Source organism: Phoenix dactylifera, chromosome 13 (genome assembly GCF_009389715.1).
Source record: "Phoenix dactylifera cultivar Barhee BC4 chromosome 13, palm_55x_up_171113_PBpolish2nd_filt_p, whole genome shotgun sequence".
NCBI lineage: Eukaryota > Viridiplantae > Streptophyta > Magnoliopsida > Arecales > Arecaceae > Phoenix > Phoenix dactylifera.
Window position 1 is genome coordinate 11,175,541 of NC_052404.1, and position 21,774 is coordinate 11,197,314.

The 21,774-nt window shown below is 42.4% G+C and overlaps 2 protein-coding genes across 2 annotated transcripts; one reads left to right on the plus strand and one right to left on the minus strand.

The window, feature by feature from the left end:
- The first annotated feature begins 1,694 nt into the window (after nucleotides 1-1,694).
- Nucleotides 1,695-5,932, plus strand: LOC103720007 (soluble inorganic pyrophosphatase 4). Its single transcript, XM_008809515.4, is given in 10 exon segments — nucleotides 1,695-1,850; nucleotides 3,018-3,159; nucleotides 3,288-3,316; nucleotides 3,639-3,704; nucleotides 3,784-3,891; nucleotides 4,163-4,228; nucleotides 4,403-4,523; nucleotides 4,996-5,007; nucleotides 5,010-5,076; nucleotides 5,570-5,932. Coding segments are annotated over 9 exon segments (645 nt in total). The 5' UTR covers nucleotides 1,695-1,850; nucleotides 3,018-3,026; the 3' UTR covers nucleotides 5,613-5,932.
- On the minus strand, nucleotides 5,703-10,041 carry LOC103720016 (40S ribosomal protein S15a-like). Its single transcript, XM_008809528.3, has 3 exons — nucleotides 9,909-10,041; nucleotides 9,645-9,805; nucleotides 5,703-9,440 (listed from the first exon to the last, which is right to left on the minus strand). The coding sequence occupies exons 1-3, from the start codon at nucleotides 10,039-10,041 to the stop codon at nucleotides 9,252-9,254; spliced, it is 483 nt and encodes a 160-aa protein (XP_008807750.1). The 3' UTR covers nucleotides 5,703-9,251.
- Nucleotides 10,042-21,774: the final 11,733 nt, after the last annotated feature.

Sequence of the window (21,774 nt, forward strand, 5' to 3'; positions counted from 1 at the left end):
TCTTTTGCTTGACCTTCTGATATTTCCGGTCTCACTTGATATTTGAGCATTAGTTCGATCTCCCATCTTTTCTCATATTCTCTTTGAAAAACATCTTGCTTAAATCATGTTTCCTAACAACAACGGAAGAAATGAAGTCCTTTCGCATCATGAGAAGTTACTTTCTCCACATGATGAGCCCTAAATAGAATAAAGACTGGATGAATGAGCAACTTCAAGCCATGTTTTCTCAGCTCGCGAGAACTATAACTTCTTCAAATGATCGATTGCCATCCTCTAAAATTGTCCCTCCATCACAAAATCAAGATCAAAATCAACTCAGGGAGAAGATACCATTTTAAAAAATAGCTAAATTTAGGAATCCACCTCAAAATCATCATAACATAGCAATATCTTATACTCTAAATTCCCTTTCCACGACTCTTACATCTTGTCCTCCATCTCTTGAAACTAGTGCAGTGGCAAAATTTAAGTATGCCTATGAATATATTGATCATGATGTTGAATCATAAGCAAGCATTCTTCAAGCCAGCGACCTGAGACCTTAATCAGGTTGGACTTCATGCGGGTTTAATATGCACGCCTTAAGCCCTTACTTGCAAATTTAGATCCTTTGCGGTGCGATTTTTACACCTTAGAATTTTGTACCATCATATTAGCTATTTTAGTGATGGACAACTCTCATTTATCCTGAAAGATATCGACATATTTTTCAATATGATACATAGCTTATTGAAGAATCAAAGAAAAGCTACGGTTTGTAGGATAGATGATGTAGCGAATATCCACGATAATGCTTCACTCTGCGGTACAAAAATTCACTCAAAAAAAAAAATTCCTTCCCTTGACTTGGCTACCCTGATTTACATTCGACTTATATCCATATTTAAATAAAAAATATAAAATATATTTTATATCCAACTTGTATACATATTTATTCAGAATAAATATAAAGTATTTAAAATCGAATTTATATTTGTATTTAAGTAAAATAAATATACTAATTCCGATATCTTACTCGTTTCCATTAGAAAAATGTAAATATTAGTATAAATATTTTAACATTCAATTCATATTCAGTGATCGGTTTTCAGCCTTCCATGGTGCAGTTCTGTTCCTCCAACTGGTAACTCGAGGCTCTAATTTTTCCCTCCCAAGCACGGAAAGAACCATGTCACGAAGTTAAACGATACTTCTAGAAGAAATTGAAAGATATTTTTAATTGGAAAATGAATTGCTGACAGGGATCATACGAGGAGGACCTTTCCCTTCCCTGCGGAGAATGCCTCTCTCCGGCTTTAAGGAGACGTCGCTTCCACGCCATGCGCACCGACGTACAAAAGTCGACGAACGGATCACGACCGTCCGATCCGGATCGCCGCCGAGTCCGACCAGGGCGACCGTTTGAAACGCGTCCTACTCTTACCGGTCGGGCCCACATACAGTGGAGCAATTAAGTCAAGCCACGTGTCGTCGAGCTGGGATCGACATGGTTTTTTTGTCTTTTCAGGGTAGCTTGGAATTAATCCGCAAGCCCGACCAAGGCGACTGTTAGAAACGCGTCCTGGTCTTACCAGTCGGGCCCGCAGACAGCGGAGCAACTAAGTCAGGCCACGTGTCGTCGAGTTGGAATCGACATGGTTCTTTTGTTTCGCCCCGGATAGCTTGGAATTGATCGGATGATGCCAAGCTACTTTAAATAGCAAGCGGGAACGCAAGCCCGCACTCGATTTCTCTTTGCCGTTCTCTCCCCCCTCTCGCTATAAATTTCGTATCTAGGGTTTTGTTTTCGTTCTATCTCCTCTCGTCGAGATCCGAGAAGGGTTCCGTCCTTGCGCTCAGTTTTCGAGGTACTGTTTCTTTTTTGGCATCGCTTCAAAGATACTGGATTTTTTTAGGGCCCATGATCCATGTTTGAGCTCGCTTTGGTGCAGTTGGGGTGGTTTTGATGAGAGTTTTGGGCATGGAACTTTGGATCGAGTGATTATTTTGTTTGAGCTTTGGTTTGATGCATCTGGTTTGGGCTTATAACGATTTAGAACGAAGATTTTCTTATTAGATCGTGGATTTTTGATCATTTAGGTGCGATTTACGAGGCATTTTATTTTATTTTATTTTATTTTTTTTTTGTTATCCATGGATATGGTTTTCGGTTTCTTATAGTTCGGATGGGACCTTGTGGTAGAAGCTGGGACGGCGCTTTTTACAGAGCTTTGATTTGTATTTCTTCTCTCTCCGACCGTTATGGATCTAAATCTCTTCCAATTTTTTTCTAGGATATATTTAGTTTTCTGCTGATTATTTATACGAAGTTGGTGGATTATATATTCTCACCATTACTGCGCCAGATTCCATGCTACCCAGTCATAACGCGCACTTTCCAAATCTAGAGCTTATATTCTGAATTTTTTTCAGATTTATGAAACGAGTAAGGGATTCGTCAGGAAAAAAGAAAAAAATCACTATCGATACACATCGCTTAGATGGATTTATCTGGTATTCTGTTTGCTCTAGCCAGATAATCTAACAGGGGGGAGACAGAGGAACATTAATAGCTGACTCATATTGGGGATCTGGAGACTTTGGTCATACTATATAATCTGTTGGGTTGTTGCTATGAAGCGATTCGCAAGTTTTCGATATGGAAATGTTTTTGAGACTTTACTAATTTGGTAATATAGATCTGCCGTTTTCTCAATCCTGTTCTACATCTAGATGATGTCCATGTTATTTACTATCTATTCTGCTGCGACAAATTCAGCAAATACAATTCCCATATATGCTCTTTTGAATACCATTCTTCCATGGTTTCTTTTAGGGAAGTTGATTAGATAACCATGGCATCCTCTTAAGAAAGTGATTCACAAACGACTTTGCCATTTGTCTAATACTTCGTGCAATTAGAGGATTTATTTGCTAGCTGATTTTGTGCTACATTTTTTTCCCTAATAGCTGTTGTTTTTAAGATGTTTTCGAGAGAATTTCTTATTTTGGAAAATTGACTGTATGTTTGCCAGCTTGTCATCATGCCTCCACCTCTTGAAATAGCAAACAAATCTTCTGTCTCGCATATGCCGCATCCACCTCTCAATGAAAGAATCATTTCGTCCATGTCCAGGAGGTCCTTTGCAGCACATCCTTGGCATGATCTTGAAATAGGTACTCATTTTTCCTATAGACATATCATTTAGATTACATACTGCACCATTCATATTCCTTTTTATTTAGATTTCTCTTCCCTCTTTCTCAGTATTCCTTCTCACCTGGATTTTTCATTCTGGATGCAGGTCCTGGTGCACCTTCTATATTCAACTGTGTAAGGATGTTGTTCTCTCTTTCCAAGTGAATTTTAGTGTTTGTTTAAGCTTGATAATAAACTAGGCACTGGAAAGAGATGCCTGAGCATTACTAATGGCTACTTTTGATTGTTGTGGGAGTTAGTAGTACTTCTAATGAAGATCCAGTGTTGCTTAGCTCTTCAATTTGAGTTCCTAAACCTTTGCGAGCAATCTGTGAACAATGCTACTCATTAAAAAGAACTGATATGAATTGCAAAGATGAAGCTAAGAGTTGTCATCTGTTAATTAGAGATTGAGGTGTCAAAAATATGATTGATGAAAGATTGGATATTCTTGCAGGTGGTGGAAATAGGTAAGGGAAGTAAGGTGAAATATGAACTCGACAAAAAAACTGGGCTGATAAAGGTAATCTAGAAACACTAATCACTGTTGCTTTAGTTTGGTGTTATACTGTGTGATTATCATGTTTCTTCTACATGTGCAGGTTGACCGTGTGCTCTACTCATCAGTGGTATACCCCCACAACTATGGATTCATCCCCCGCACTCTTTGTGAAGACAATGATCCCATGGATGTATTAGTTATCATGCAGGTATTTTGCATTATATATTTTCAATTTCACTTTAATGGTTGCCATGTGAATATCTCTAAGTGTGCTCATCATATAAGCAATATTAAAGAAATGTTAATGATTTAGTCTCAAAAGGAAATTAGTAAGGTAAGTGATACAAAGTTTGCACCCCCTTTTCTTCAAGTGAACACCCTCGTGCTGTTTTTCATCATTCTTATGCTTTATCTTGATTCAGTTATTTTCCCTAAAATTATTGTTGAGGCATCTCTTATCTCTGTTTCTATTTCTACAGGAACCTGTGATTCCAGGATGTTTCCTTCGGGCTAAAGCTATAGGTCTCATGCCCATGATTGATCAGGTGTAGTTCTGTGTACATATGCATATGGTGATGATAGTTTCATGACTGGACTATTTGATTGTACTAACAAGTTCCAATTTTTAAGGCATGACGAAGTTCAAAGCATTTTTCTATACCATGAATAAGCTTTAGTTGTTTTGAGGGAAGTGCTTATGCGGTTGTTGTTGGAAACAGGGGGAAAAGGATGACAAAATAATTGCAGTGTGTGCGGATGATCCTGAATACAAGCATTACTCCGATATTAAGGAGCTCCCACCTCATCGCTTAGCCGAAATCAGGCGCTTCTTTGAAGACTGTATCCTCATAATTTAACTAGTATTTAGAGTTAGCTGTATGAGCCAATTGATATTAGGACATATGAAATGATTTGGTCATCTCTATGAGAAGGCCTAGTAATCTCAAGACTTAGAACCATTTCCTGCCTTCATAATTTCACAATATACAATTCTTTCTCTTCTTATTCACCTAAATGCCTATCAATTGTTTGGTATTACCTAACTTTTTTACAGTTGTATTTTAGGCCCAATATATAGATGCTTCCTACTGCTACTGCATGTTCGTTCTTCCTGCATTGGATGTTTGTATATGTTCATGATTCATCTCATGGTGGATCTTACCCTCTCCAAGGGACTGGCCTGCATTATAGACTGTAACACGTGTGCCCCATAGTGCACTGAAGCCATAGGTCCATAGCCAAATCTAGTACGTATTTATACTTCTGTGAGATCATGATATTAATGGTTTTCTCCTTGAACATGACAAATCAGATAAGAAAAATGAAAAAAGGAAGTTGCAGTGAATGACTTCCTCCCTGCCACTGCAGCTTATGAAGCCATACAATGCTCAATGTAAGTGTGTGTGTGTGTGTGTGTGTGTCTATATATGTATATATACATATCTATATTGCATATTTTCTGCATATTGTGCACTTAAAATCAGCAAAGAATGATTTCTCATACATGCTAATGCCAAATCAAACTTTACAATGAAAGTTGGTTAGCAACAACCATAAGCTTGCAGTAACCCATCATAGAATGTTTGACATCAGTCCATTGTGATTTGCTTAAGATGCAACTTCCCTTGTTAACTGGTAGTTACTGGTAAGTGCTAACAAGTTAAAATACGGAGAAACTCCCATCATGTGCATGTGTTAGTCTGCTGTTAATGGTTTTCTTTTTAGTAATTGATGAGCATTGCTCTACACATATGCAATTTCTTTCTCTTTTTTTTGTGAATGACTTGCACTGCGCATATGTAAGTTCTTTTTCTTTTTCTTTTTTTGTGAATGACTTGCATCAATTCTTTGTTAAGTACTTACATGTTCTTCTTCAATCTTTGAAGGGATCTCTATGCAACTTACAGAGTGGAGAGTCTGAGGAGGTAGGATTCTTCAAGGATTATGATACATTGAGCGATCATTCTCAGATGACCTCTTTGAAGCTGCAGTCTCCTTTACATGCAAAAGATACTACAGCAGAAAACTGTTTTGCATGGTTGTCATCACTAGCTGGTGTGATTGAAACATGTGACCCAGAAGAAATGAAAAGGAATGAGGAAATAAAAATAGGCATATAGTCCTTGCATATGATATAAAGAAAAAACTCATGAATCTTTATATGCATCTCTTAAATAGGATGTATTTTGATGAATTTGATTGTGCGGATGTTCATTGAATGTTGACAATTTCTCCTATTCATACTCTGACAATCTTTTGTTTTCTGTAACCACACCTCGTTTATATATTCGACACAGAAGACTAGAGGTAGCATTAACATCATCAGTCTTGCGGCCTTCGGGAACTGATGCCATGCTCATATGCAGGTTTATATATTTTGCCTTGCATGAGGAACTGCTACCCCCTTTTCTGCTACTGTAAGGCAGTTGGATTAGTAAGAGATTTGCTCATCTATCCATAGAAGTATAGATTTTTCAAGCGGGGAAAAATAAACAGGCCATAACCTGATCGCCAAAGCCTCCCTCATTTGTTTGTTGTTCGTGATCCATATACCAATCTCTGGAGCTCACCCCTAATGTGCGTCAAGTTTAAAATAACGAGGTTGCCGGTTAATATGCTCTTTAAATAAATGGGATTATCGGTTTGTTGTGCCACCTTAACTTGATATGTTCATCTCGAGGGCCAGCATTTCTTCTTTCTCACGAAGGGAGGATTCGCTTCCTTCGTGCCCATCAACTGTTGGATCATCCAGTATGCTGATCTTAAAGCGCTTTGAATTGTTCTATTCATCTGCCTGCACAAATCTCAAAGCAAGCAGCGGGTGATCCAATGATGGATTGAAGGTGAATCCTTATTTCGTGCTCTCGGGCGAAGGGTACAACCGCTGCTCTCATTCCGAAGGGAAGTTGACCTGCACCTGACATATAAAAGTGTTTCGCAAGGAGAAAACAATGAAAGCTTTCCAGGCTCGTTTATTTGGATCTTGACTATCTCAGTGAAAAAAGAAAAAAAAAAAGAAAGGAAACACTTTTGATTCAAAGAGGCCGGTTGTATGTGATATCAAAATGCCCCATTTTTGTTGTTCATCCAAGTACATGTATCTTAAAGAACTCTATCCTATATCCTATCATATTTATCTACATGCACAAATCTCAAGGTCTTCTATCCTTTATCATCCATCCACCTGTATAGATCTTAAAGCGCTTCATCTGTTATCTTCCATCCACTTGCACGAATCTCAAAAGCACTCCGCTTGTGATTTATTTATATGCACAGTCTCAAAGCGCTCCACCCTTTATATCCATCCATTTGCACGAACTCAAATTGCTCCCTTTTCTATCATCCATCATAAGGCATTTCATTCTCTATCATTCATTCGCCTACAATTACATAGATCTCAAAGCGCTTCATTCTCTATCATCTATTCACCTGCACAGATATTAAAGCATAATATCCTCCATCATCCATTCATCTACACATATCTCAAAGCAAACTATTCTTTATCATTCATCCACCTACACAACTCTCAAAGCGCTCCATCCTGCAAAAATCTCTCATTTATCTGCTTGCTCAAATCTCAAAATACTCCATGCTCGGTCCTCTATTCGCGTGCACAAATCTTGAGCACTTCATCCTCTATCATTTACCGGTCTGCACAAATGTCAAACCACTCCATTTCGTCTGCACAAATCTCAAAACATTCTATTCTTTGTCATCCATCCACCTGCATAAATGTCGAAGCCTTTTGTTCATTGTCATTCATGTGATGGCATGGATCACAAAGCGTTCTGCCACGTGACACTTCTTTCTTCCCCTTCAATTCCCACCAAAACAAGAGCCGATTGCTAAGTTAGTAAAATGGGCAATTCCAAAATTTTACAAAGTTCAGTTATTAGATGATCATCATATGATAATGTTTTATAATAGAGATAGACAACTAGATCATTTTGCACCCAATTTAAAATTTTAGCTGCTATTTGATATTTTTAAAATTTTTGCAAAAAGAAAAAGCGAGAAAGGGACAAGCTCCCCAGATTCCGCCACTAGTTGATGTAGTGGAAAAGGAGCTAAATGGCAGTTAAGTGGAGCCAGAAAGAGACGTGCCAGAGGCATATGCGGAGAAGATCCCTCGCATTTAAGCCGACAAACAGTTCGCTACTAATATCTTCTTTATGAGGCGAATGGACAGGACACATCTATAAAAGGCCGAACTCCCTCTCTCCCCATGAATTCCTTCATGGACTTCCGCATCAATGGCCTGGTCGCCCGTCCGCAGCCTCGGGCACTTACTGGAGTAGAGAATTAAGGCTGGCCGTGATGGTGATCAGACCATGCAGGGCAATTTAGCAACTTTGGCAGAATATCGCGTGATATGATGTAAGGAAATGGTATAATCTCTCTTTTGTGATGCTTTAAATATCTAATCCAGTAATTTTATTATGAGTTTTACCCCCTTGTGTGCGTCTCTCTCTCTCTCTCTCACTGCATCATTTACAATTTCACAATTAACCGTGTGGCCTGGGATTTGAAGAATAAGAGTTTTTTTTTTTTTTCAATCCGGTATCTGCGCCACCAGCATCTTTGTTTGATATTTCAATTACGTACATGCTGGGCAATTGGATCTCTTGCTGTGCCATGGAGCTCAAAAACATATAAAAAAGATAAAAGTATTGCATCTTAACATATACGAAAACCAGGACCTCTTTTACAGCACGCCCTGATGGTTCCGCAGTGCGGGCATCCGATGCCTGCTGATTAAAATAAAAAATTGGTGCCATTACGAAGGCTACTACCTAAAAGAGACGTGAAGAGCCATGACACGGAGAAGAAAGAAGACAGTATTCACACGGATCCTGCTTCCCAGCTTCCCGCAAACAAGCATCTAATAGCTGGTTAAAGAGAAAACAAGGTCCCAACCAAAAAAGATTTGCATGGTCTTTTTCCAGCCTAATTCTGGCAATCTCGCAAAACAGAAGCACAACAAGTGCTAAGTTTATCGATCCTCGAGGCCTCTAAAAACCAAGTTTTGATGTCTCAAACGCTCCTAATATTAAACTTAAAACGTCGGGCGGTTCCTCTCTACCCTCAATAGGCAATTGCATAGCGTAAGATCCCGAATTTCGAATTGCTGCCTGAGTTCTTGAATGTACCATTAACCGGATCAACTTGGTTCAAATTTAATCAGACTGCTGAAGCGTTATCCTGAATGGGCAAAAACCAAACCGAATACATCCGCTAAAAAGCACTAAATCAGCTCAGGGAACACCGCAAAGTTTCATTGGAATACCCCCTTGATCTCATGAAGATGGTGACTAAAGAATGCAACGGAACCATCATTAACAAAATCTAGGTTACAAAAGAACTCAAGTAATATTTTTACAATGGCAACTGAATGTGGAAATAAATTGAGAATCTACAGTGGCTGGTGAAAATTAAAAAACGAAATAGCCTAGGTGAATGACAGGCGAGGGGGAAAAAAGAAGGAAAAATCAGGATCGGTAACAATTAGCACTAATAGAACAAAGTAAATTATCTTCTTCGAGTAACAGATTTAATTTCCTCTTGCAGTCAAAATGAAGTAAACATCCAAGAAACAGAAGGGAAGAACAATCCTCTGAAGTTCCATAAGAGGAACCGTGAGTACGGTATTACATCCTCTATGACAAACAAACCTAGTACTTTGCCTCCAACATTCTTTCTCCTAGCTTCATCATGGTCCATGATGCCTGCGGACGTAGTCAGAACAATGCAGCCAAACTGCAAATTCAACCAGGACAAGAATGATGTCATTACAACTGATGCATTAGTTTGTAAAAGGCATCAGCAATCTGCAATCTATCTGAACTCACAAATTAAGTAAATCCTTTATTATGATAACAAGATTCTACAAGTCCAAAAGGTTCTATCGAGTCTAATGTGAGCAGGCTCGCTAGTTATAAGTGAAAGATTTTAACAACTAACCTGTCGTGATGGGAGCAACCTTGCAGTCCAGGGCTCAATTTCTTTGACACCAACATCAAAGCGTGGACTAATCACACCACACTTGTTCAACCGCCCATTCAATTCAACCACAATCTTACCAGCCCTGCGATCATCTACATATTCAAACTCGCCAATGTATCCTGAAAAACCATGTATTAGCAGAAGGAAATCAAAATGGTGTATTACAAATATCAATATAAGAGAAGAAGAAGAAGAACGGAGGGTCGATAGAATGGAGCTAACCATGCTTCTGCATGACCAGAAGAAACTTGACGATGACTTTTGAGGATGGTCTGATGTTGACCTGTCGCTTCCCGCGCTTCTCAGCATTGTACATGCTCTTGAGAGCATCATTCAACACACTAACTCTCGCCATCCTTATTTAGACTGCAAAGAACAGCATAAACTTATATGAACCACACAAAGGAACAGTTCATTTTCCCTTATCAATAGCCTTAGTCATATTAGCCTTTGGGAACTGACAATACAATAAACACGAAGTTAAGATGAAAAACCTCATAAGAAACAGCAGAAAAGCCAAAGATTCAAGTGAGTATACAACATAGTGCGACAACCAAACTTGGCTTTGCTATCATTATAAAATCAATGATAAAAAAGCTGAGCAGCTGCCTCGTCATGGTGTGTCTAAAAACATTTTCTGTAGTCTGCTAAATATCTTCCATATGACGTAGAAAGGCAGAGATCATCAACCACACTATCTGTTAGTTAAACATTTAGAAGAAAAGAGAATGGCAAGATACAACATATCAATAATAATAATAATAATAATAACTCATATCTGGCAGTTCAGCTGTATGAGGCTTGGAACACCAAACATAATCCATCATCTGGGGGAATTTGTTTGCTATATCCAGTTACAAGCCTTTAAGTGTTATGCACCAAACATCAAGCAGTCTTCAAAATATATGGAAACAGAAATGCTTGCTGGTCCCTGGAGTTGCATCCATTGTAGGAGGTGCCTGACGAGATCCTAATTTTCAGGCCTGACCCCTACTAGATTCTGACCCATGAAAAATCCCACATACTAGAGTGGATCATGCTCTAGAGGCATTCTAGCAGTACTCAAATAGAAAACATCATCAAGAGGTGGTTACAGAGGTAATTATTGATGACACTTCACTGGAATTTCATGCTCATGATAAAAGGCACTCTTAGCAGTAAAAATTAACTTACGAAAGGTAGTGCAACTAAGACATGAGAAAAGGATCATTATGCCTTTTCAGTTAGTGAAGATGAGGATTACTTTTCCATGGTGTTCTTTAAATTACAATTTTCATGAATAGCATAGGAAAACAGCATGCCATACATGGCAATTACGCAGGATAACTAGCTTGACTTCTCAAAGGATGATGTCATCATCTGCAATTTGCATTCACAATCACAGACTTTCTTGCTTTTTTTCCTTGAGTTTTCGCAGCTTTCCAACTTTGTCCGGGACACAACTCAACTCAAATAAGCTTTAACATCGTTTGGGATATGGTACCAAAACACAGATATACATGAATTAAAGTATAGATGGTCCTAATTGAAAATATTTAATCCGCAGAATTCTTTTCAATACAATGCCCTTAACACATTCTTGCACACACATGAAGTCTGCTTATAATCTAGCTTCAAGAGTTCTGGTCTTGCAATACAACCAATTGTTTAAAAATTGACAGATAGCACCTTGAAAAATGAGCTTCCAAGAATACAAAAAATGTATATATTTTTCATAAATTAGGTTTTAGAAAAAACCAGAAGCAGCCAAACCCATGAATTCATGTATGCTCATATACCCACAATTAGCATGTCGGTGCCTACTAGTTTTCTGCTCAAATACACCTGTCTACTTGTAGATAATTAGTTGAGTTATGGTGCATGAGTATCACTCATTCTTCACTTGACAAATCTACAATTGCATGTGGATTAAAATATCCTCTCACTTGAAACCCTCCATCCATGAACATGCAAATCATGCACTGAAGCTTTTTGCTCCCAACTTGATCAAAACTCATGACTAGCACTTCCAAGACCACTGGTAGTATGTTTTGCAAAATTTCCTATTCTGTTCTATCAATGCCATTAACCATCCATGAACTTGATCAGACCACCAATCGTGCATGCTTATGGATCCACTCTACGCTATCTTGTCCAATTAACATGGCACAGGCTTTTCTAATCCTTTCAGTTTTTTCTCAATTGATAATGCACATGTGATAGGTCCCGATCAGAAGCAGGAAAGGTGAACAAGAGAGAAGGATGAAGTCGAGCCAAGTAGGAACAAAAGGGAGAAACGGAATGATATATTTTTCAGCTCGTCTTACGGTGAGAGCTAGACCAGTGCAATGAAAATAACACACTCTCTTTTGGGTGAGAGAAGACCCATACAAAGTATCACTCAATTCACGTCCCATATCCCAAAGCATACACCACATTAAATACTTCCTCCCTTTTCCCATGAAACCCGGACCATCACTCTTCACTCCTCACCATCACTCATCCACTCCCGTAACCCACGGCCTGAGCTTCGGAGCTCAACTCCCCCTTACCTCGTCCCACGTCCACCTCGTCGTACCCCACACGCGTGGCTTCGGGGCTCGTCTCTTCGCCTCGTTCCGCGTCTCCCACGTCGAGCCGAGCTTGCATGCCTGCCTTCCCACTTCCCACTTTCCGAGCGTCTCCCACTTCCTCCGTTGCTCTTGCAGACGCCGAGCTCTTCTTCCCTCTGCTTCCATCGTGGGTGATGAAGGCCCCCAGATATCGGGGATTGGGTCTTCGGACCCGCTGTGGACGAGTGCACCTATCATCCCTCCCCTCTTCAGGTGAAACCTTGTCCTCAAGGTTTGTCTTAGGATATAGTTCCTTTAGCTGCCCATAGTCCTCCCAAGTTGCGTCCTCTTTCGGAAGTGAACGCCACTGCACCAAGATTTCTTCTGTTAGCTTTCCTCCTTTGTTAACCCATCGGTAGTCCTTGACAAGTTCGGGCTCTAGCACGAGGTTGCCATCCTCCCGTATCGATGGTGGCGCAGTGCAGGTGGCTTGTCCTTCTCCCAGTCGTCTTTTGAGAAGTGATACGTGGAACACCGGATGGACCTTGGCAGTCTCCGGCAACGCCAGCCGGTAAGCAACTGGCCCTATACGCTCAGTGATGCGATAAGGCCCGAAGTACTTTTGTGCTAGCTTCTGGTGAGCTCGGCGGAAGACTGTTTGCTGCCGGTACGGAGGAAGTTTTAAGAACACCCAATCGCCTTCTTCAAACGTAACTTCCCTCCGTCTTTTGTCTGCCTGTTGCTTCATGTTGTTCTTCACCTTCTCCAGATTACCTTTCAACTCTTTCAGCAACTGATCGCGGTCGACCAAGTTTTTGTCGACCTCATCTACCACTGAAACACCGTCCATATATCGAATAATTGTTGGTGGAAGTCTCCCATATAGTGCTTGAAACGGTGTCATCCCGGCAGTGGAGTGGAAAGTGGTATTGTACCAGTATTCCGCCCAAGCTAAGTTGTGCTCCCATGTCCTTGGGTACTGACTGCACATGCATCGGAGGTATTGCTCCACGCACCTATTAACCACCTCAGTTTGGCCATCAGACTGCGGATGATAAGCCGAACTCATGTTGAGGGAGGTCCCTTGTAGTTTGAAGAATTCTCGCCAGAAGGTGCTCACAAACACAGGATCCCGATCACTAACAATCGACCTTGGCATCCCATGTAAGCGGGCCACTTGGTGCACAAAAAGCTCTGCTACTCCTTTAGCAGTATACGGGTGAGATAGAGGCAAGAAGTGGGCATATTTGGTCAGCCGATCGACGATAACTAGTATTACATCTTTACCTCTGGACCGCGGTAGTCCTTCGATGAAGTCTAGGGAGATGTCTTCCCAGACTTGCGTAGGCGTCGGAAGGGGTTGCAGTAATCCAGCCGGAGCTTGAGCTTCATATTTTTGTTGCTGGCAGACCACACATTCTGCCACAAACCTTCGGATATCCCGCTTCATTGCTTCCCAGTAGAAGGCTTGAGAGACTCGTTTGTAAGTTCTCAAGACTCCGGAATGCCCTCCGACCTTGGTGTTGTGAAATTCCTCCATCAGTTTGTTGCACAGGGGTGACCTCGGAGGAATCAGGACCCGCTCCTTATAATACAGGACTCCTCCCTTGAGTTCGTAATCCTTCATGCACTCAGGTTCGGAGTCTAGCTGCTGGATCTTATTTTGCAGATAGGAGTCCTCTCGGGTGGCAGCCCGGATCTCCTCCCAAATGTCAAAGAGCGGTCGACTAATGGCATGGAGCAGGGCTGCTTCAGGTTGGCGAGACAAGGCATCCGCGGCTGTGTTGTCCTTCCCGGGCTTGTATACAATTTCATACTCGTATCCTAAGAGTTTTGCGACCCACTTCTGTTGTTCTGGTGTACTCACACGCTGTTCTAAGAAGTGTCGAAGGCTTTTCTGGTCGGTGCGGATTTGAAATCTTCTTCCTAACAGGTAAGGTCGCCACATCCGCACGGCCTCCATGATCGCCAGCATTTCTTTGGCATACGTGGACCATCCTTTCTTCCTCACACCCAACGCCTTGCTCATGTAAGCTAAGGGCCTCCCCCCTTGGGTTAGGACAGCTCCAATTCCTTTATCTGAAGCATCAGTTTCAATTACGAAAACCTCTGAAAAGTTGGGCGTGGCTAGTACCGGGGTGGTAGTCATGGCTTCTTTGAGGAGGTTGAACGCTTGCTCGGCCTGTGGACTCCATTGAAACTTCCCTTTCTTTAACAAGGTCGTTAAAGGGGCGGCGATGATCCCGTAATTCTTGACGAACTTCCGATAATACCCGGTAAGTCCCAGGAATCCCCTAAGTTCCGTTACGGTGGTTGGCTGCCTCCACTCCTTCATCGCTTGTATTTTGTTGGCATCCACCTGTACTCCTGCAGCCGAGATGATATGGCCCAGATATTCAACTTGATGTTGCCCAAACAAGCACTTAGATGGTTGTAGATAAAAGCAATGTTCTGTGAGGATCTGGAGCGTAGTATGGAGGTGAGACAAATGGAGCTCCCACGTAGCGCTATACACCAGGATATCGTCAAAGAAAACCAGGATGAACTTGCGTAAGAACCTTCTGAAAACGGAATTCATGATGGCTTGAAACGTTGATGGAGCGTTACATAACCCGAAGGGCATCACCAGGTACTCAAAGTGGTCGTTGTGCGTGCGAAAAGCCGTCTTGTGGATGTCGTCGGGGTGAACTCTGATCTGGTGATATCCTACTCGAAGGTCCAGCTTGGTGAAGAAGCTGGCTCCGTGCAGCTCATCCAGCATGTCATCAACGGTAGGGATCGGAAATCGGTCTTTTACAGTAACAGCATTCAACGCCCGGTAGTCCGTACAGAACCTCCAGCTGCCATCCTTTTTCTTTACAAGTAAGACGGGAGAAGAAAAGGGGCTCTGACTCTCCCGGATAATCCCGGCGTCCAGCATCTCGGTGACTTGTCGCTCGATCTCATTCTTTTGGTAGTAAGCATACCGATATGGCCGGACGTTGACGGCTGAGGTTCCGTCATAGAGTGGAATCCGGTGGACAAAAGCTCGCTCCGGCGGAAGCCCTCGGGGTTCTTCAAAGAGAGGGGAGAACTCTTGAAGCAGCTTCTGTAGATCTCTGGGGCATTCTCTCGTGTCAGACCCGGAGGGTTGCACCTCGGAGCCTCTGATCATGACAGCAAAAAGTTGAGTCCCTCCTTTTAGTTCTCGCTGAATCCCTGGGAAACCCAGGGCTCGGGCGGGACGTGCCGGTTGTCCGGAGAGCTCACACTCCCGTCCATCCCACCAAAACTTCATAGTCATTTGCTTCCAGTCGCAGAGCACGGGTCCCAGCTTTTCTAGCCATTGGATGCCAAGGACAGCGTCCAACCCGACAAGCAGCAGGGTGTAGAAGTTCACCAGGAATTTCTTCCCTTGCAGCTCAACCTCCACTGCCCGGAACATCTCCCGGCACTGAAGGATGTCTCCGTTCGCAACTCGGACTTCGAACGGTACAGTGGAGTCAATGGGGAGTCGCAGTTGCTTGGCTATGCGGTCACTCACAAAGTTGTGAGTGGATCCACTGTCAATGAGGACCGTCATTGGTTGCCCTTGTATTCACGCCATCACCCGCATCGTCTTCGGTCCAGTCCATCCAGAGAGTGCGTGTAGCGAGATTACTGGTTGCGCTTCTTCCCTGGTCTGGCCCTCGCCATGAAGGTCAGGTTCCCCATCGCCAACTCCGTCCGCGTCCTCCTCTTGGTCCGCTTCGATTAAGTGAACCTGGGGAGTTTTGCACCGGTGCCCTGGAGTGAATTTGTCATTGCACTTGAAGCAAAGACCTCGCTCCCGCCGTTGTTGCATCTCCTCCCATGTGATGCGCCGGATCGGCGTCGGCGCCGGTAGCCGCGGTGCAGGGAGACTCGGGTTGGGCATCCGTGGGATACCAGTCAGTCGTGGTTGAACGCCTCGAGTGGCCTTCTTCTTTTGTTCCAACCTTTCCTCCCTCATGCGAGCAACCGTGATTGCTTCTCGGAGTGAGTGCGGCTGCCTCATGCGAACCTCCTTCACGATCTCCTCCTTGAGCCCTCCGACGAAGGTTCCGAGAGCGCGTCCTGTGGCCAACCCCGGACTCGGTTAGCCAGCTTCTCAAATTCCTGTTGATATTCTCGTACCGAGCCTTGTTGCTGAACTCGGGAGAGCTTCTCGTTAAAATTCACATACTCGTTGGGTCCAAACCGAGCCAACAACTCCCGTTCGAAAACCCTCCAAGTAATGGTGGCCCCTTCATCTTGGTATGCTCGTCGTAACCACTGCCACCAGTGGTTAGCTTCCTCGTCTAAGTAGAACGAGGCGGTTGCTACCCGTCGGTTGACAGGGACTCCTTGGCCGTCGAAATACTGCTCGGCCCGATCCAACCAAACAATCGGATCATCTCCAGTGAACCGCGGGAAGTCCATCCGTGGGTGTCGTTGGACCATCGCGAGTTCCTCCGTCCGTCCGTAACCACCCCCCCTTGGTGACTGAGGAGGGGATATAGGTTGCTCGAACGGTGTCGGCGACTGAGCAGTGATCTGAAGGTGTCGAATAGCCTCTAAGATCTCCGCGAGTCGTCCATCAACCCGCGCCTCCAAGCCATGTAGTTCCTCCCGCATGGTACTCGTCTCAACTTCCAACCGCTCTATTCTCTCCTTGTTAGACATAGCCAGCTCTGATACCAATTGATAGGTCCCGATCAGAAGCAGGAAAGGTGAACAAGAGAGAAGGATGAAGTCGAGCCAAGTAGGAACAAAAGGGAGAAACGGAATGATATATTTTTCAGCTCGTCTTACGGTGAGAGCTAGACCAGTGCAATGAAAATAACACACTCTCTTTTGGGTGAGAGAAGACCCATACAAAGTATCACTCAATTCACGTCCCATATCCCAAAGCATACACCACATTAAATACTTCCTCCCTTTTCCCATGAAACCCGGACCATCACTCTTCACTCCTCACCATCACTCATCCACTCCCGTACCCCACGGCCTGAGCTTCGGAGCTCAACTCCCCCTTACCTCGTCCCACGTCCACCTCGTCGTACCCCACACGCGTGGCTTCGGGGCTCGTCTCTTCGCCTCGTTCCGCGTCTCCCACGTCGAGCCGAGCTTGCATGCCTGCCTTCCCACTTCCCACGTTCCGAGCGTCTCCCACTTCCTCCGTTGCTCTTGCAGACGCCGAGCTCTTCTTCCCTCTGCTTCCATCGTGGGTGATGAAGGCCCCCAGATATCGGGGATTGGGTCTTCGGACCTGCTGTGGACGAGTGCGCCTATCAACATGATCATGCATTCAATTACTAATCTGCCCATCTCAAACTATATATCAATCGGCAAAAGCATAATTGATCAAAAATATCAAGTAAAAGCCAAAAGACCATGAATGCTTTCTTTTCAATTTCCAGCGTCATTTCTGAGTCTTTCCTACTCTGGACTACAAGAACCAATTCTAAGTAAAGCAAATCCTAGTTAAGAAAAAGAACCGAATCTATCCAAATTCCACGACGTAGTGCACAACTCCACTGCTAGTTGCGCATGTAATTTCGTTTCTCCACTTCAGGTCGATTGCAGTAGATATCTAACTTTGAGGTGAACCCAGATTTCTAAAGTGACAATCCCCCAAAAAAAAAGTATCAACCTTGACAGATTTACTTAAGATCGAATACTTGCAGGCAATGACATGATTACAGCCTTTTCTAATTCTGTAGATCTAAATATACGAAGCGTCATTAACAAGTTATGAAGCATTATAAGCACCACCAATAAAATCCTGTCTGGATCGTAAACAATGAGAGACGCAGAGAGAGAAGACAACATGATGTAGCACAACTGAGAAGAAAGAAGAACAAGGGAGGGAGAAGGAAGAAGAGGTTATAGAGACGCAGGAAGAAGAGAAGGGGAGGAGGAGGAAGAAGAAAAACAAGAAGGAGGCTAGGGTTTTTTTCATTCAATCATCAATTGCCTCATACATGAGAGGGGTGGTCTTTATATAGACCTTACACATTGACCCAATTACATAAACCCAATTGACTAGTCTAATAATAAAACAACGGGCCAAATTAACTTGACTAAGACAAAAATAAATAATGCAATAAAAGAAAACGACTCGAACTCAAATGGACCCAATCTGAGTCTGACTCAATCCGGGGGCTCAGGATCATCTGGATGAAGGGCTCTGATATCTCCATCACAACAATTAAGCATTAAAAATCTAAAGCAAGATAACGATCAGATCGAACCTTTGGGCGAAAGAGGAGAGGAGGAGGATGGCAACGGACGCGAAGCGGTGGAAGACAGAGAGAGGTAGGGAGGGTTTAGGAATGGGGTGTTTTAATATGGGGATACAATTCATATTTAGCTCTTGGATTGTAATCTGAAGGTGGATACGTGGCGGGAAGCATTACCTTGATCTGAAGGTGGATACGTGCCAGCTAGCTTAGATTTAGAGCTGGAAATGGGCTCAGGTTGGCTTGAGGCCCATCCGGCATGGCCCACCTTGGGCTGGATTACGGCTGAGGTTCAAAAGACTTGATACTGAATTCGGCCTCAAATGCAGAGCCCATTTATTTTCGGGCCAGGCGTGGATATGCTGTATGTTGTTAATGTGTGTAGTCTGAATTCCGGTCCAGATTAATTTGCTTTTGTGTGCTATTATTTAAAGAGAATAATGAGGAAAAGTAAAGGATAAATATGACGAATTTAGCTGAGAAAAGTATGTCATGTATCATTTATTTGTATTGTATGAGAAAGCCCAATTTTTAGCTAGTTCATTTTTACTTGCAAAGCAATATTATGAAATATTAAATTTCAATCAAGTTCGAGCCAGACCTATTTTGGGGATAATTTGTACCGGCCCAATTGGGTTCAAGCCAAGCCTGAGCCTAAGTTCAAGCCTGGATTATCCAAAAAATTTTGAGCTTAAACCCAGCCTGAAGTCTGAAAAAAATAATCTGTGCCAGGATCGGGTAGAAGCATGGCCCGTCGCAGCCTAGCCCTAAGCATAATTGATAAAATTACTGAAAGTTAGGTAATTTTGTTGGATCCTCGGGATTGCAAACAAGTTTTCTAGTATTATGGAAAATGAGACCTAATATAGCCTATGTCAATTAGACCTCTCTCAGCTCATTCTCACAAAAAGTTAAAAAAAAAAACTTGCTAAGGCTTTTTTTTCTTCTTGTAAAATTTAGATTGTCCCACTTTAAGGGCCATTTCATTGGGGGTAATCTGACATAAAAAAATACATCTCATATTAAGTTATCATATTTGGTACGAACAGTGGATGAAAGAGATGGTAAAATAAATAATAGGTCCCATATTTATTTTCTTAAGAGAGGAGGTAAAACAAATACCACCATTAAGGCGGTATTTGTTTTTCCATGCTGGATTACCAGGTGGATATAATTTGAAAATATCATTTCTTGACAGAAATATCCTCACTTTTATTTTTTTAATATTATATTAATTATATTAAAATTAATATTAATCTTATTCTTATATATCATATTAATATATTATAAATATATTATTATATTGATTAATATTATTTATTAATAAATAATATATTTAATATAATTTTATATTCACTATTAAATATTAAAATTAAATAAAATATTTTAAAAATTATTTATTAGATACCAATAAATCTAATATATGATTTATTAATAATTAATATATCTATTTATGTACCAAAACATACTAAAATTTATGCATAATAAGGATTATATTTTTAATATATATAATTTAAAAATATTTATTAACTTGTATAAATATATTTTAATATTCGAAATAGCTAATATTGATATGAGTGAGCCATAAATGACCAACAAATAGATCAATAAAAAAATATTATTACTTAAATTGTTTATTCAATGGTATTGTTGAAATTTTGTTAATATTTCAATATAAGATTACCTCTAATCAAACATTTTTTTTGATATCATTTTGCAAAGTAATTTTTCCACTAACCAAATATGATAAAATTTATTTTCTATCATAATTATTGTTGGGGGGAAAACCCAAGTCATGCCAGCTCAAAAGCGCCCGACGAAGGAGCGCCGACCAGGAAGGCGCCCGACCAAGGAGCGCCGACCAGGAAGGCGCCCGACCAAAAGGAGCGCCGACCAGGAAGGCGCCCGACCAAGGAGCGCCGACCAGGAAGGCGCCCGACCAAGGAGCGCCGACCAGAAAGGCGCCCGACCTCACAACGCTCAAACTGGAGATACCTCGCTGAGCAACTAGCTCGGCTCGGCCGTGCCGAGCCCATGCCTTAGCCAAACATCCAACCCCCGCCTAATCCTCTAGAGGATCTGACAACTAAATACACGACTCCACCGTACTCTGTTACCATCCTCAAGCCATTAAGGCACGTGACCTCCGCAGGCCTTCGGCACGCCCTATGATTAATGCGTATGACTCCTGCGAGCCTCCGATGCACTCAACCATTAAATGAACACGGCTCAAGATGATCTCCGGATCACTGGACCATCAAAGCGTATGGCTCTTCCTGATCACCGGTTCACTCAGCAATCAATGCACTTGCCATCTACGAACTCCAGGCCCACCACGGCCGGCGGTTCAACCACTCCAACATGTCCGATCAACTATGACAGTTTGCTGACTCCGGTCTGATCCGGTCTTATTCTCCACAACGCCATTTATGAGCATGATCGTGCCCAATTATCACGAAAAAGACAATTTACCCTGTCACCTATCAGGTAACATAATATCCTTCTATAAAAGAAAACCTGGGGAAAAAGAAAAGGGGACGGACACACACAGGAACAAACATTCTCCTCTTTTACTCCACTCATATACTAGCCCCCTCTGACTTAAGCTTCGGAGGGCCGGCGCCGGAGACACCGGCCACCGGCTTTCCTGCAGAATTCTCCAGGAGGACGCCACCAGCCGACGCGCCGCCACCCACTGTTCCAGCAGCGGAGCTCCTCCCCTCTCGGCTCGCGGTCGCCTCCGGGTCCAATTTCCAGCAACAATTATGTTTTTAGATAAATAATTACCAAATATTGCCAAATTATTCAGTAACCCGACATATTCCAACCAAACGAATCCTAAAAGTATTTCTATGAATCATGTGAATTTAGGTTTAGCCGGACCTTTGTCTTTCTTTTCCTCCTCGTGGTCCTATGGATCCTACTGGATGGCGAAGGATCATCCAAGGAGGTCCTTAATTGAGTTTATGCCCCTCCAAGTTCTTAGAGTAAAACATGTCAAAAATGAATCGTATTGAATGAATGGTAAAGGATTTTCCAGATAGGCCCTCAGTTGGGTTTCCGCAAAACATGTGGCTCAGAAGCTGAATCCAGTTTAGACTCATCGGATCAACTTCTGGTTGGAAGCTGGAAGCTGGAAGCATTGCTTGGACCCACCACGTTCTAATTTGTTTTTATATAAAAAAAAAAACCGGGTCCATCTTGTGCTTGAGAATTCACCGTTCTAAGGCCCTGTTTGGGGAAGCTGTTGGCAGTAGAGCTGTTAGAAGTAGAGCTGTTGGAATTAGAGCTGTCTGAAGTAGAGCTGTTATAAAAAGCTGTTTGCTGTTTGGTAAC

What these genes read in the sequence shown, in the direction of transcription:
- LOC103720016 (XM_008809528.3), bottom strand. Translation starts at nt 10,041, where the DNA reads ATGGCGAGAGTTAGTGTGTTGAATGATGCTCTCAAGAGCATGTACAAT. An exon ending in TCTGGTCATGCAGAAGCATG is followed by an intron (nt 9,806 to 9,908) that starts GTTAGCTCCATT and finishes ATGGTTTTTCAG; the next exon opens with GATACATTGGCGAGTTTGAA. An exon ending in GGTTGCTCCCATCACGACAG is followed by an intron (nt 9,441 to 9,644) that starts GTTAGTTGTTAA and finishes TTGAATTTGCAG; the next exon opens with TTTGGCTGCATTGTTCTGAC.